Source organism: Oncorhynchus gorbuscha, linkage group LG04, assembly GCF_021184085.1.
Source record: "Oncorhynchus gorbuscha isolate QuinsamMale2020 ecotype Even-year linkage group LG04, OgorEven_v1.0, whole genome shotgun sequence".
NCBI lineage: Eukaryota > Metazoa > Chordata > Actinopteri > Salmoniformes > Salmonidae > Oncorhynchus > Oncorhynchus gorbuscha.
Window position 1 is genome coordinate 29983282 of NC_060176.1, and position 13360 is coordinate 29996641.

Genomic DNA, 13360 nt, shown 5'->3' on the forward strand with positions numbered 1-13360 from the left:
TGTGCTCTCTCTCAGGTTCTTTCTTACTCACTCTCTCTCTCTCTTCTTCATGTTCTCTCTCTCTCCTTCATGTTCTCTCTCTCTCTCTCTTTCTCTCTCTCTCACATGTGCTCTCTCTCAGGTTCTTTCTCTCTCGTTCTCTCTCTCCCTTTCATGTTCTCTCTCTCTCCCTCTCTCTCAAATGCTCTCTCTCTCTCTCACATGTGCTCTCTCTCTCAGGTTCTTTCTCACTCTCTCTCTCTCTCTCTCTTCTTCATGTTCTCTCTCTCTCTCCTTCATGTTCTCTCTCTCTCTCTCTCGATCTCTGTTCTCTCTCTCTCTCTCTCTCTCTCTCTCTCTCTCTCTCTCTCTCTCTCTCTCTCTCTCTCTCTCTCTCTCTCTCTCTCTCTCTCTCTCTCTCTCTCTCTCTCTCTATCTCAAGTGCTCTCTCTCACACGTGCTCTCTCTCTCTCTCTCTCTCTCTCTCTCTCTCTCTCTCTCTCTCTCTCTCTCTCTCTCTCTCTCTCTCTCTCTCTCTCTCTCTCTCTCTCTCTCTCTCTCTCAAGTGCTCTCTCTCTCCCTTTCATGTTCGCTCTCTCTCTCTCCCTTTCATGTTCTCTCTCTCTCTCCCCTTTCATGTTCTCTCTCTCTCTCTCTCACATGTGCTCTCTCTCTCAGGTTCTTTCTCACTCTCTCTCTCTCTCTCTCTTCTTCATGTTCTCTCTCTCTCTCCTTCATGTTCTCTCTCTCTCTCTCTCGATCTCTCTGTCTCTCTCTCTCTCTCTCTCTCTCTCTCTCTCTCTCTCTCTCTCTCTCTCTCTCTCTCTCTCTCTCTCTCTCTCTCTCTCTCTCTCTCTCTCTCTCTCTCTCTATCTCAAGTGCTCTCTCTCACACGTGCTCTCTCTCTCTCCCTTTCATGTCCTCTCTCTCCCTCTCTCTCAAATATTCTCTCTCTCACACATGTGCTCTCTCTCAGGTTCTTTCTCACTCTCTCTCTCTCCTTCATGTTCTCTCTCTCTCTCAAGTGCTCTCTCTCATATGTGCTCTCTCTCTCTCACTTTCATGTTCTCTCTCTCAAGTGCTCTCTCTCTCACACACGTGCTCTCACTCTCTCCCTTTCATGTTCTCTCTCTCATGTTCTCTCTCTCTCTCCCTCTCATGTTTGATCTCTCTCACTGAGGAGAGAGCTATCCTCCCTGGTCAAACATTGTGAGTGTAGAATTTAGAAAAAACAAAATAATGTATGTGTGCGTGTGTGTGTGTTTCTGCAACAGTATAAACTTGCGCCTGTGAGAGAGTCAAATCCTACCTACATCCTGCATTTACCCTGTACTCTGTCACTATCACTGTCTGTTAGAGATCTGGGCTAACAACTACTGGCTCTCCTCTGCTGACTGTATTTTGTCGTAATGTAAAATTTTAAACAAACTAATAGAATATGTTGAAATGTCCCATACATATTTTGGTTACAAGCACATTTAAAGATGTACCAGATAGGGTTTCCTTGGCTTGTCGCCATAGAGGAACCATTTGTGGTGCTATATAGAACCCTTTTTTGAAGGGCATCTGTATTATGCTATTAAAAAAACATTTCCCAAGGTGCTACATTTTTTTTCTAAGGTGCTATAAAGAACCATTCACCATATAGCACCAATATATAGCATATATAGCACCTATATAGTTCCGCTATGGTTACAACCCTTTCTGGAGCTACAGTTGAAGTCTGAAGTTTCCATACACTTAGGTTGGAGTCATTAAAACTCGCCTTTCAACCTCTCCACAAAATTTCTTGTTAACAAACTATAGTTTTGGCAAGTCGGTGAGGACATTACTTTGTGCATGACAAAAGTACATTTTCCAACAATTGTTTACAGATAGGTTATTTCACTTATAATTCACAATTACAGAAGTTTATATACACTAAGTTGACTGTGTCTTTAAACAGCTTGGAAAATTCCAGAAAATGAAAACATGGCTTTAGAAGCTTCTGATACGCTAATTGACATCATTCGAGTCAATTGGAGGTGTACCAGTGGATGTATTTCAAGGCCTACCTTCAAACTCAGTGCCTCTTTGCTTGACATAATGGGAAAATCAAAAGAAATCAGCCAAGTCCTACAAAAAATTGTAGACCTTCACAAGTCTGGTTCATCCTTGGGAGCAATTTCCAAACGCCTGAAGGTACCACATTCAGCGTAGAATTTAGTTTACGCAATTATAAACACCATGGGACCACGCAGCCGTCATACCGCTCAGAAAGGAGACGCGTTCTGTCTCCTAGAAATGAACGCACGTTGGTGCGAAAAGTGAAACTCAATCCCAGAACAACAGCAAAGGACGTTGTGAAGATGCTGGAGGAAACAGGTACAAAAGTATCTATATCCACAGTAAAAATGAGTCCTATATCGACATAACCTGAAAGGCCGCTCAGCAAAGAAGAAGCCACTGCTACAAAACAGCCATAAAAAAAGGCAGACTATGGTTTGCAACTGCACATGGGGATAAAGATCATACTTTTTGGAGAAATGTCTTCTGGTCTGATGAAACAAAAATAGAACTGTTTGGCCATAATGACCATTGTTATGTTTGGAGGAACAAGGGGAGGCTTCCAAGCCAAAGAACACCATCCTAACCGTGAAGCACAGAGGTGGCAGCATCATGTTGTGGGGGTGAGGGACTGGTGCACTTCACAAAATAGATGGCAATTTGAGGGAGGAAAATTATGGGGAAAAATTGAAGCAACATCTCAAGACATCAGTCAGAAAGTTAAAGCTTGGTCGCAAATGGATCTTCCAAATGGACAATGACCCCAAGCATACTTCCAAAGTTGTGGAAAAATAGCTTAAGAACAACAAAGTACATTTACATTTACATTTAAGTCATTTAGCAGACGCTCTTATCCAGAGCGACTTACAAATTGGTGCATTCACCTTATGACATCCAGTGGGACAGTCACTTAACAATAGTGCATCTAAAACTTAGGGGGGGGGTGGGGTGAGAGGGATTACTTAACCTATCCTAGGTATTCCTTAAAGAGGTGGGGTTTCAGGTGTCTCCGGAAGGTGGTGATTGACTCCGCTGTCCTGGCGTCGTGAGGGAGTTTGTTCCACCATTGGGGGGGCCAGTCAAAGTATTGGAGTGGCCATCATAAAGCCCTGACCTCAATCCCATAGAAACTGTGTGGACAGAACTGAAAATCCGTGTCTGTGCAAGAAGGCCTACAAACCTGACTCATTTACACTAGCTCTGTCAGGAGGAATGGGCCAAAATTCACCCAACTTATTGTGGGAAGCTTGTGGAAGACTACCCGAAACATTTGACCCAAGTTAAACAATTTAAAGGAAATGCTACCAAATACTAATTGAGTGTATGTAAACTTCTGACCCACTAGGAATGTGATGAAAGAAATCAAAGCTGAAATAAATCATTCTCTCTACTATTATTCTGACTTTTCACATTCTTAAAATAAAATTGTGATCCTAACTGACCTAAGACAGGGAATTGTTACTAGGATTAAATGTCAGGAATTGTGAAAACTGAGTTTAAATGTACTTGGCTAAGGTGTATGTAAACTTCTGACTTCAACTGTATATTGATCCCTTGTTCATGATTGTTTATAGAAGCTTTATGGAGAATGGTTCTATAAAGAACCTTCCTCTATCTTAAATGTTCTTTCTTGATCCATTTCAAAAGCCATTGTTTTGTATTCTTGTGCCTGATTTATTCAACTGTTCTCAAGGCCATACGTGAATCTTTCACAAGACACCATCACTGGCTATATTCCCGGATTTCCCATACTCGGTCCTGGGGTTTTGGTTTTGGCCCTAGCACTACACAGCTGATTAAAATAATGAAGTCTCATCATGCTTTGAATCAGCTGTGTAGTGCTAGGGCAAAAACCAAAATGAACATTCCTTGGGGTCCCCAGGACAGAGTTTGGGAAACTCTGCCACAGTCATATATAATCTTAAAAGGCATTCCACAACACATTAGATCAACTGGAATGGCATTCTCACTCACAGATGCACAAAAAGAACTGTGCGCAAACCACGCCCCAAAATATTCGAATGAGCAGCTCCCCTACATTTGAATTTGCACTTAAAGTGCAAAGAACCCGTTTGTGAACTGTTAAGAACCATTGGAGAGCTCAAAGGGTTCTTTGGGTCATTATGGTTCCACATAGAACCATCACTCCCCCCCCCCCAAAAAAACGTATGAATCTTCAACAAATGTCTCCCCCTCAGTGCTTCGGAGAGAGATAGAATGATTTCAAGAGAATGAAAAGCAGGGCATGTTTTGGAGGGAAGGGGAGTATGAGGGATGTATTTCATTCAAGACAGTTGTTCCCTCCCTCAGGGGTTCTAGTTCACTCCCTTTCACATATCTTACATCACGGCGCAGGTGAAGGCTAAGCAATAGCATCATATTGTTTTCACTACTATTGAAAGCATCTCTGGGTCCTAGAACAGTACTATATAAATCCAATGTATTTATATAATTTGTAGTACTAATCCAGTCATGGTTAGATTTGTGAAGGAAATGTGAACAGGGTCAAAGAGGTTTCGGAAATGAAAGTTTCTCAAATGAAAAACACCCAGAGTGTTGTTTACATTGAATTCTTTGTCGTTTAGCAGACACTCTTATCCAGAGCGACTTAGAGTTAGTGCGTTCATCATAATTATTAAGATAGCTAGGTGGGACAACCACATATCTCAGTCATTGTAAGTACAGTGGTGGGGGGGGGTTAGAAATGGGTGCTGTGGGATTATTTAAAATACTCTTTGAAGAGGTAGGGTTTCAGGTGTTGCAGAAGATGGGCAAGGACTCTTGGGGAAACCTTGTTCCACCATTGGGTGCCAGGACAGAGAAGAGCTTTGACTGGACTGAGCAGGAGCTGCCCTTCCGTATGGGTGGGAGGGCCAAGAGACCGGAGGTGGCAGAACGGAGTACTCGGGTTAGGATGTAGGGTTTGAGCATAGCCTGAAGGGAGGGAGGGGCAGTTCCTCTTTCTGTTCCGTGGGCAAGTGCCATGATCTTGGAGTGGATGCAAGCTTCGAAAGGAAGCCAGTGGAGTGTGCGGAGGAGGAGGGGCAACACGAGAGAACTTGGGAAGGTTGAACACCTATCAGGCTGCAGCATTCTGGATAAATTGCAGGGGTTTGATGGCACAAGCGGGGAGCCCAGCCGACAGCAAGTTGCAGAAGTCCAGATGGGAGATGACAAGTGCCTGGATTAGGACCTGTGCCGCTTCCTGTGTGAGGTAGGGTCGTACTCTATGGTAGTTGTAGAGCATGAACCTGCAGGACGAATCCCTGCTTTAATGTTTGCAGAGAACAACAGGGTGTTGTCCAGGGTCACGCCAAGGCTCTTTGCACTCTGGGAAGGGGGACACCTTGGAGTTGTCAACTGTGATGGAGAGGTCTTGGCCTTTTGAAGAGCAACATTCTTAGGCTGCCTTGGTGTCTGTGTCCTCCTCTCTCTCTTCTTCCTATCTCATCCTCCTCTTCCAAAGAGGTATCACGTTCTGTCTCTAGGTTTACAGCATAGGAAGCCATTTTTTTCTATCAAATTCTTAGGTGCAAAGCCGCATTGAATTGGTTTTTGCTCATACCAGGATATTGACACCATGAGAATGGAACACAATACACCTCCTCCTCCCCTCACCTCCCCTTACTCTCTGGTCGGTTCTCCCTTCTCTGGTCAGGCATCAATACAGATGATCGGTACAGGACTGTAGGTGTCGGATTTCAGAGTTGGGCGGTCACATTTTTCCCACAAGAGAAATGTGAGAGTTTTTCTGTTGAAGTCTTCGGCTCCAGTTATGGGAATACGCACCAAACTCATTTCCTCCATTGAAATACCTCATATTTGCACCTAGGAGTTATAGGTTGATTTGGTACTGTGAAATAGTTTATTTGAACTCAGTATATTGACATTTGCCCTCCTCTCTCACAGGTGGATGCTGTGGTGGCCATGTTCCTCTGAGTTTGATTGACGGGCCAAGATGGAGCTGAAGGTATGGGTGGATGGCGTGGTCAGGGTGGTGTGCGGCCTATCATTGGAGACTTCCTGTCAGGATGTGGTCATCGCCCTCGCACAGGCTATTGGTCAGTCTTTATCTGATGTAATTGCCTTTCCTGTTCATTCGTTTCAGAGCTTTTTGAGCACAGTTTATCAGCTTATTCCCTCCAATCTCACTCCTGTCTTGTTGTGTCTTTTCCACAGGTCAGACAGGTCGCTATGTTCTCATCCAGAAGCTACGAGGCACAGAGATGCAGCTTGTGGCAGATGACTGTCCCTTAGAGTCTCTGTCTTATCTGGGTCAGCTGGCCATCGAGGTCCAGTTCATCTTGCGTCGCACAGGCCCCTCCAGCACTGACGGACCTAACAGACCCACCCTGGATAGGGTCCACCCTTTACTCAGGCACCCTTCACCCATGCCCTCCAGATGCCGAGAGCCGAAGAAGGCCCTCACTTTCAACCTTGGTCCTTCTACAATCCCCAGAAGGACTAAAGCTAACAAGGCCTGGTCACCTAGTCCAAGAGCCTCACCAGAGCCCAGGGCCTCACCTGTTCCATCCCTGGTCTCCCCCACCGCCTCCCCTCCCCCACTCTCCCCGTCTGACCCATCCAAGGAGGAGGTCTTCAGGCAGGTGCTGCAGCAGCAGGAGATGCTACAGGACCTGGAGTCCCATCTGGTGGCTTTGGAAAGGGAGGCAGAGGTGTGGGAGATGGGGAGGCCTGTAACTCCTGTCCCAGGCCTGAATCCCGGCCTTGTAGAGGAAATGGATGTGCTAGAGACAAGGCTGAGACAGAACGAGGCAGAGCTGCATGGGGATTACTGGGAGAAGCAGATGCAGCGAGAGAAGGACAAGGAGCAGGGTATGTATTCCATTAAATTCCAGTCACTTCAATACACCTATCAATCCCCTCAGGGGCAATTTTGAAAACACATTTTAGGATATCAGTATATGTTACACATCTCCTACGCACACGTAATTTATGCAGCAATAATGTATGTAACCTAGGAATATGTAGGCCTACACTCATATACAGTAGGACCATCCAGGCACTAACACAGATTTGTATTGGCCGTACAGATATCCAGGGACATCTGCACCAACTCTACACCTCTATGGATGAATACAACTTCCGGCTCAAGGACCTCCAGAGCCATTCATCCAGGCTGGGGCAGGACTTTCGTGTTGAGGCCCGCAGACGGAGCTCTCGTCCAGGCACCCCGCAACCAGAGGAGGCCCTGGGACCGCTGAGGGAGGAGCTACACAATCGGCTTCAGAAGGGGGCAGAGGTGGACATGTCATTGACAGAGACGAAAAAGGCATTGCAGACTGCAGAATTACGGTTACAGGTACAGTTTAATACATAACCACTGACTGAGTTTTTCCTGAGATCTGATGACATTATAGTTCCTTTTATGGATGCCGTATATTACGGCATCCATTTTGCTTCATGAAGATCCCAATGGGAGTTGAACCATTTCCCTTGTCTCGCCAATAAATCCCTCTTATGTGGAAACTCTAACCTGTCCAATTGTGTTAGATTACTAGCCCACACTCTTAGAAAAATGGTTCCAAACCCTCTGGAGAAAGAGTTCTCTTCGGCAAGGTTTCCCCTATTGCCGAAGAACCCTTTTAGGTTCCAGACAGCACCTTTTTTGTGTGTATGTAGTGTATGTAGCAATCAGACTATTATCCCTTCACTGTGTTCAATGACACAGAAGAACTGACAAAGCCACTCACCGCTAAACGTCTCACAAGAGCTAGACCCAGTGAAAGCAACCTAGGATATTCAGTATAAAAGAGCTTTGTTCAAAGATGGTTGCGTCACATTCTATATAACTTGTTTGGGGATTATTATTTGGATCTGACACTGTAAGCCCAGAGGCAGTACATTGTGTAACTCGGCAGTCTGGGGGTTAACTGTATCCTGTAATAGCAGGAGAGCAATAAAGAGGAGTTATTGAGCTTGAGAAGACACCTGTGGAATACACCTGTGTTGTCTACCCAAAGATGGAAACTTGCCTAAGGCTTCCTGTGTTAATAATAGAACAACTGCCTTTCCCTACGCTTCCTTATGGGACGGTTTCCCCGACGGATTAAGCCGAGCCCTGGACTAAAACGTTATTTGAATGGAAATGTTCCATTGAGCATGCTTTTTAGTCCAGCCCTATGAGTTTTTTTTGGATACTCATCCTCCCCTGAATCATTTATTCCACCCCCATTTGGCGACAAACCTCATTACTAGAGTAGTATCAGATGACATCCTACTACATTATCAGAATTTTCAGAAGTGTTATTTTGACCTCATAGCGTGGAAATATCATAAAACCACAGGAAAATAATGTTTTTAACTACTGTACTGCCCCATTAATAACCTCTCTAAGCTAGGGGGCGGTATTTTCACGTCCGGATGAAAAGCATTCCCAAAGTAAACTGCCTGCTTCTCAGGCCCAGAAGCTAGGATATGCATATTATTAGTAGATTTGGATAGAACATACCCTGAAGTTTCTAAAACTGTTTGAATACTGTCTGTGAGTATAACAGAACTGATTTTCCATTAGGTTTCTACGGCAAGCCCGTTTTAATAGTTCCTATTGCTTCCACTAGATGTCAACAGTCTTTAGAAATCGGTTGATGTTTTTCCTTTGAGTAGTGAAGAAGTAGCCCTTTCCTTTCTGGGAGTATAGCTAAGTATACTCATTTGTTTGTGGCGCGCGACCTGGCGCTCGCTCATTGTATCCTCTATTGAACACAGTTTATCCCGTATTAAATTTTATCAATTATTTACCTTTTAAAATACCCAAAGTTGGATTAGGAAAGTTTTTTGAAATGTTTGGACCAAGATTACAGGTAATTTATTAGATCATTTGTAGTCATGTTGGGTGATTTGGAACTGGTGTTTTTCTGAATCAAACGCGCCAAATAAATAGAAATTTTGGGGATGTAACGAAGGAATGAATCTAACAAAAGGACTATTTGTGATGTTTATGGGACATAATGGAGTGCCAACAGAAGAAGATCTTCAAATGTAAGGCATGAATTATCTTGTTATTTCTGAGTTTTGTGTCGCTCCTGGCGGGTTGAAATATAATTGTCATGTGTTTGTTTGATGGGGTGCTGTCCTCAGATAATAGCATGGTTTGCTTTTGCCGTAAAGCCTTTTTGAAATCTGACATGGTGGCTGGATTAACCTCTCTAGCATCCCATCTGGCCAACATCCAGTGAGATTGCAGAGTGCCAAATTCAAATACAGAAATAAATAAATAAAAATTCAGAAAACGAAACATGTTTTACATAGGTTTAAAGATTAACTTCTTGTGAATCCAACCACGGTGTCAGATTTGGAAAATGCTTTATGGCGAAAGCATACCTTACGATTATTTGAGAACATAGCCCAGTTGACAAATTATTACAAACAGTAACAAGCCAAGCAGAAGCGTTACAAAACTCAGAAATAGAGATACAATTAGAACATTATCCTTTTATCTTTATATGGTTGCACTCAGAAGACATTCATTTACTCAATAAATGTTCCTTTTGTTGGATAAAGTCTCTTTATATCCAAAAACCTCTGTTTTGTTTGCGCGTTTTCTTCAGTAATCCACAGGCTCAAATGCAGTCAAAACAGGCAGACAAAAAAATCGAAATTGTATCCGTAAAGTTCATAGAAACATATCAAACGATGTTTATATTCAATCCTCAGGTTGTTTTTAGCCTAAATTATCTATAATATTTCAACCGGACAATAACGTTGTCAATATAAAAGGTAAACAAGAAATGCACTCTCTCGGGATTGCGCATGAAAAAACTCTGTGACACGTCAGGGTCCACTCATTCAGACTGGTCCCTCATTTAATTACATGCATAGTCGAGCATCTTTTCGTGACAAAATTTCTTGTTTAAAACGGGAACGTTTTTTATCCCAAAATTAAAAGAGCACCCCCTATCTCGAAGAAGTTAAATACTTGCAATAATTTCATTTGAATTTGGCGCTCTGCCATTTCACCGGATGTTGTCAAATCGATCCCGCTAATGGGATTTGATCCATAAGAAGTTTTAACAATCAAGTTTACATGAAATTGTTTGATGCTTGACACTAAAATAACATGACATCTTGTCTCTGCCCTCCAGGAGAGGTGTGAGGCGCTGGAGGAGCTAAACAAGGAGCTGAGGCAGTGTAACCTGCAGCAATTCATCCTGCAGACGGGTGTTCCCCCTAGCCCCTCTTACTCAGACTATCCCCTCCCCGACCAGACACACGCCCACCTCCAGCCCATCGCCACGCCTTACCTCTGCATAGCAGGACTACTGGAGGATGACCAGACTGACACTCTGACTGTATGCTAGAAGGTATGCTAATATGCTAATATGTTTCATTTGTGTCATGCCAAACTGTTTGACACATTTATTCCTATCTAACCTATTCCCAAATGGCTTTAGCCAGAAGACGCCCCCTGGACTCTGAGGGAGGAGCTACACAGCTGGCTGCAGCACAAAGCGGAGCCGGACATGTCACTTGCTGACTCCACTACATGTCAACATTCTTTAGACTGGGAGCATCTGGATGACTCTCCAATTGCACCGTGTGTGTGTGTGTGTGTGTGTGTGTGTGTGTGTGTGTGTGTGTGTGTGTGTGTGTGTGTGTGTGTGTGTGTGTGTGTGTGTGTGTGTGTGTGTGTGTGTGTGTGTGTGTGTGTGTGTGTGTGTGTGTGTGTGTGTGTGTGTGTGTGTGTGTGTGTGTGTGTGTGCGTGCGTTTAACTATTCTAGTAAACAAACAAGATGTTGCCCAACTGGGGATATTTTGTTAGTCCCCATGAGGTCAAATGCTATTTCTAGGGGGTATAGGGTTAGAATTATGTTGAGGGTAAGGTTTAGATTCTAGGGTTAGTTTTAGGGTTAGGAGCTAGGGTTAGGTTTAAGGTTAGGGTTAAGGTTAGGTTTGTGGGTTAAGATTGGAGTTAGGGTTAAGGCTAGGGTAAGGATAAAAGTACGGGTTAGGTTAGTGTCAGGTTTAGGGTTAGGAGTTATGGAAAATAGGATTTTGAATGGTACTGAATTGTGTCTCCACAAGGTTAGCTGTACAAGACGGTGTGTGCGTGTGCGTGTGCGTGTGGACATGTTTTTCTATACTTGTGAGTATCAAAGTCCTCACAACAAACTAAAATTCAGAGAAGTGAGGACATTTTGCCAAGAAGGCCATTTTAGGGTTAGTGGATAGGTTTAGGTTTATTGTTAGGGGTTCAGGTTAGGGTTAAGGTTAGGTTTAAGGAAAATAGGATTTTCAATGGGAAGAAAATGTTAGTTCGCAAAAAGTTCTCACAGGTATAGTATGACATAGCTCTCTCTCTCTCTGTGTGTGTGTGTGTGTGTGTGTGTGTGTGTGTGTGTGTGTGTGTGTGTGTGTGTGTGTGTGTGTGTGTGTGTGTGTGTGTGTGTGTGTGTGTGTGTGTGTGTGTGTGTGTGTGTGTGTGTGTGTGTGTGTGTGTGTGTGTGTGTGTGTGTGTGTGTGTGTGTGTGTGTGTGTGTGAGAGAGAGAGAGAGAGAGATCTATGGCTGGTGGATTGGTTGACTTTTAATACAGTATATGCAACATTATAGTATTAATGTATCTATTAACTTTAAAATATTTTATGAAATATTAATTTTCTAAAGATGTACTCCCTATGCAATAAAGATTACTTAATGTTTCTCAGTTTCATTTAAAAAAATTCATTTAACCAGACATTAATTGATTGAGAGTGCAATATTTCATGAAGGCCTAAACTCTTAGAAAACAGTGTGCTCCAATGGGGACAGCAGTAGAACCCTTTAGTAACCATGTTTCTAAGAGTGTAAAACCATCCCCAACTAGCACAGGGCATTAGGGATGTGACTATCCTAAAAGGTCCACAGCTGTTTACTGATCATATTTTACATTTATATAGTAAAGTCATGTGGGTAACTTGCCCCTTTCATCACCAAAGCGCTATGGTGAAGTTAACTTGATATTCGATATTGACTTTAGCGTATAATAATGTTCATAACTAACGGACACTCAGTGGTGAAAAAATAACTAAATTGTTTTGCTTGAGTAAAAGTAAAGATACCTTAATAGAAAAAAAGTTGTCATCTAGTAAAATGTTACTTGAGTAAAGGTCTAAATATACAGTATCTGGTTTTAAATGTACTTAAGTACTGTGGTGGAAAAAGTACAACATTGTTATACTTGAGTAAAAGTAAAAAGTTAAAGTAAATGCTATACATGAAATTCCTTATATTAAACAAACCAGACGGTACAATTTTCTTGTTTTTTTAAATTTACCGACAGACATTGACACACTCCAACCCTCAGAAATAATTTCCAAATGCAGTATTTGTTCATAGTGAGTCTGTGACGCACCCAAAATGTAGCTTTTCTCCTGTTTAACACAAACTATGATCTGTTTTAAGTGGTTCTATGCCTGGGACTTGTACCAGAGTTTTGGGAGCTCGTCCAGGATCGGCGCCACCTGTTGGTTGTGTCATGACTGTCCTGATCAGGTCAGGTTACAGGAGACCACAACCCTACAGATTATCTCTCAAAATGATCTCTACACTACAGCCTGTTGAGACTCGGCACACAGCACCACATAGTTATCCACCACACAGTAGCAGTCATTCTGAATGTACCACACCAGACACATGAGAAAGTGGTCTCCCGAAGAGATCTCTTCCTAACACTGCAGAGAATAAATAATAAAGGGGGGTCAAATAAGCAACCATGTGTCAGACATAAGCTACAACAATGCTTGCAGATGGAAGAAGGCACCAAAGATAACTTCAGTGATCCAGAGATAGTCAGAAGTGTACTGAGGATAATAAAGCCAGCAAACTTCAAGGACATGCTCATAAATAAGGATGACATCACAGTAGCGGACCTCAAGGGGTTTCTCCAGTCTCATCGGGGGGAAAAACATTGCACATACATGTAACTATTCCAAGAGCTAGTGTGCACCAAACAGAATGAGCATGAGATGCCACAACAGTTCATTTACCAAGTTAAAGGGCTAAAACGGAGAATTCATTCATGTCTAAACAAGCCAATGCTGACAAAGTACAGCTCAGAGACAGTCCATGTAAAGCCCGGGGTGTAGTGGAGGAAGAAGTCAGGCGCAGGAAACAGAGAGTTCAAGGTAGCGATACTTTTAATTCACCACACTGGTGAAAACGACGCCACCCAAACAAATGCCCCAAAACACGGGGAACTAAACAGTCAAGAAAAACACACATAGACGGAACACCGTGACTTACAGTCGTGCACAATAGTACACAGAAAATAATCAAGCACACCCAGCAGTCGGGCCCGGCTGGATAATAAAGCCCAACCAATTAACCTAACTAA

At 43.1% G+C, this 13360-nt stretch overlaps 1 protein-coding gene across 2 annotated transcripts in view; it reads left to right on the forward strand.

The window, feature by feature from the left end:
• The window catches only part of LOC124033950 (ras association domain-containing protein 7-like), a 16327-nt gene extending 4640 nt beyond the window's left edge, over window positions 1–11687 (forward strand). For both annotated transcript variants that reach the window (XM_046346490.1, XM_046346489.1), the window contains exons 2-6: window positions 5935–6086; window positions 6205–6861; window positions 7080–7348; window positions 10131–10349; window positions 10440–11687. In XM_046346490.1, coding sequence (XP_046202446.1) covers window positions 5984–6086; window positions 6205–6861; window positions 7080–7348; window positions 10131–10346 — 1245 coding nt within the window. In that variant the 5' untranslated portion in view covers window positions 5935–5983 and the 3' untranslated portion in view covers window positions 10347–10349; window positions 10440–11687. The remainder of the gene's footprint in view (window positions 1–5934; window positions 6087–6204; window positions 6862–7079; window positions 7349–10130; window positions 10350–10439) is intronic.
• Window positions 11688–13360: the final 1673 nt, after the last annotated feature.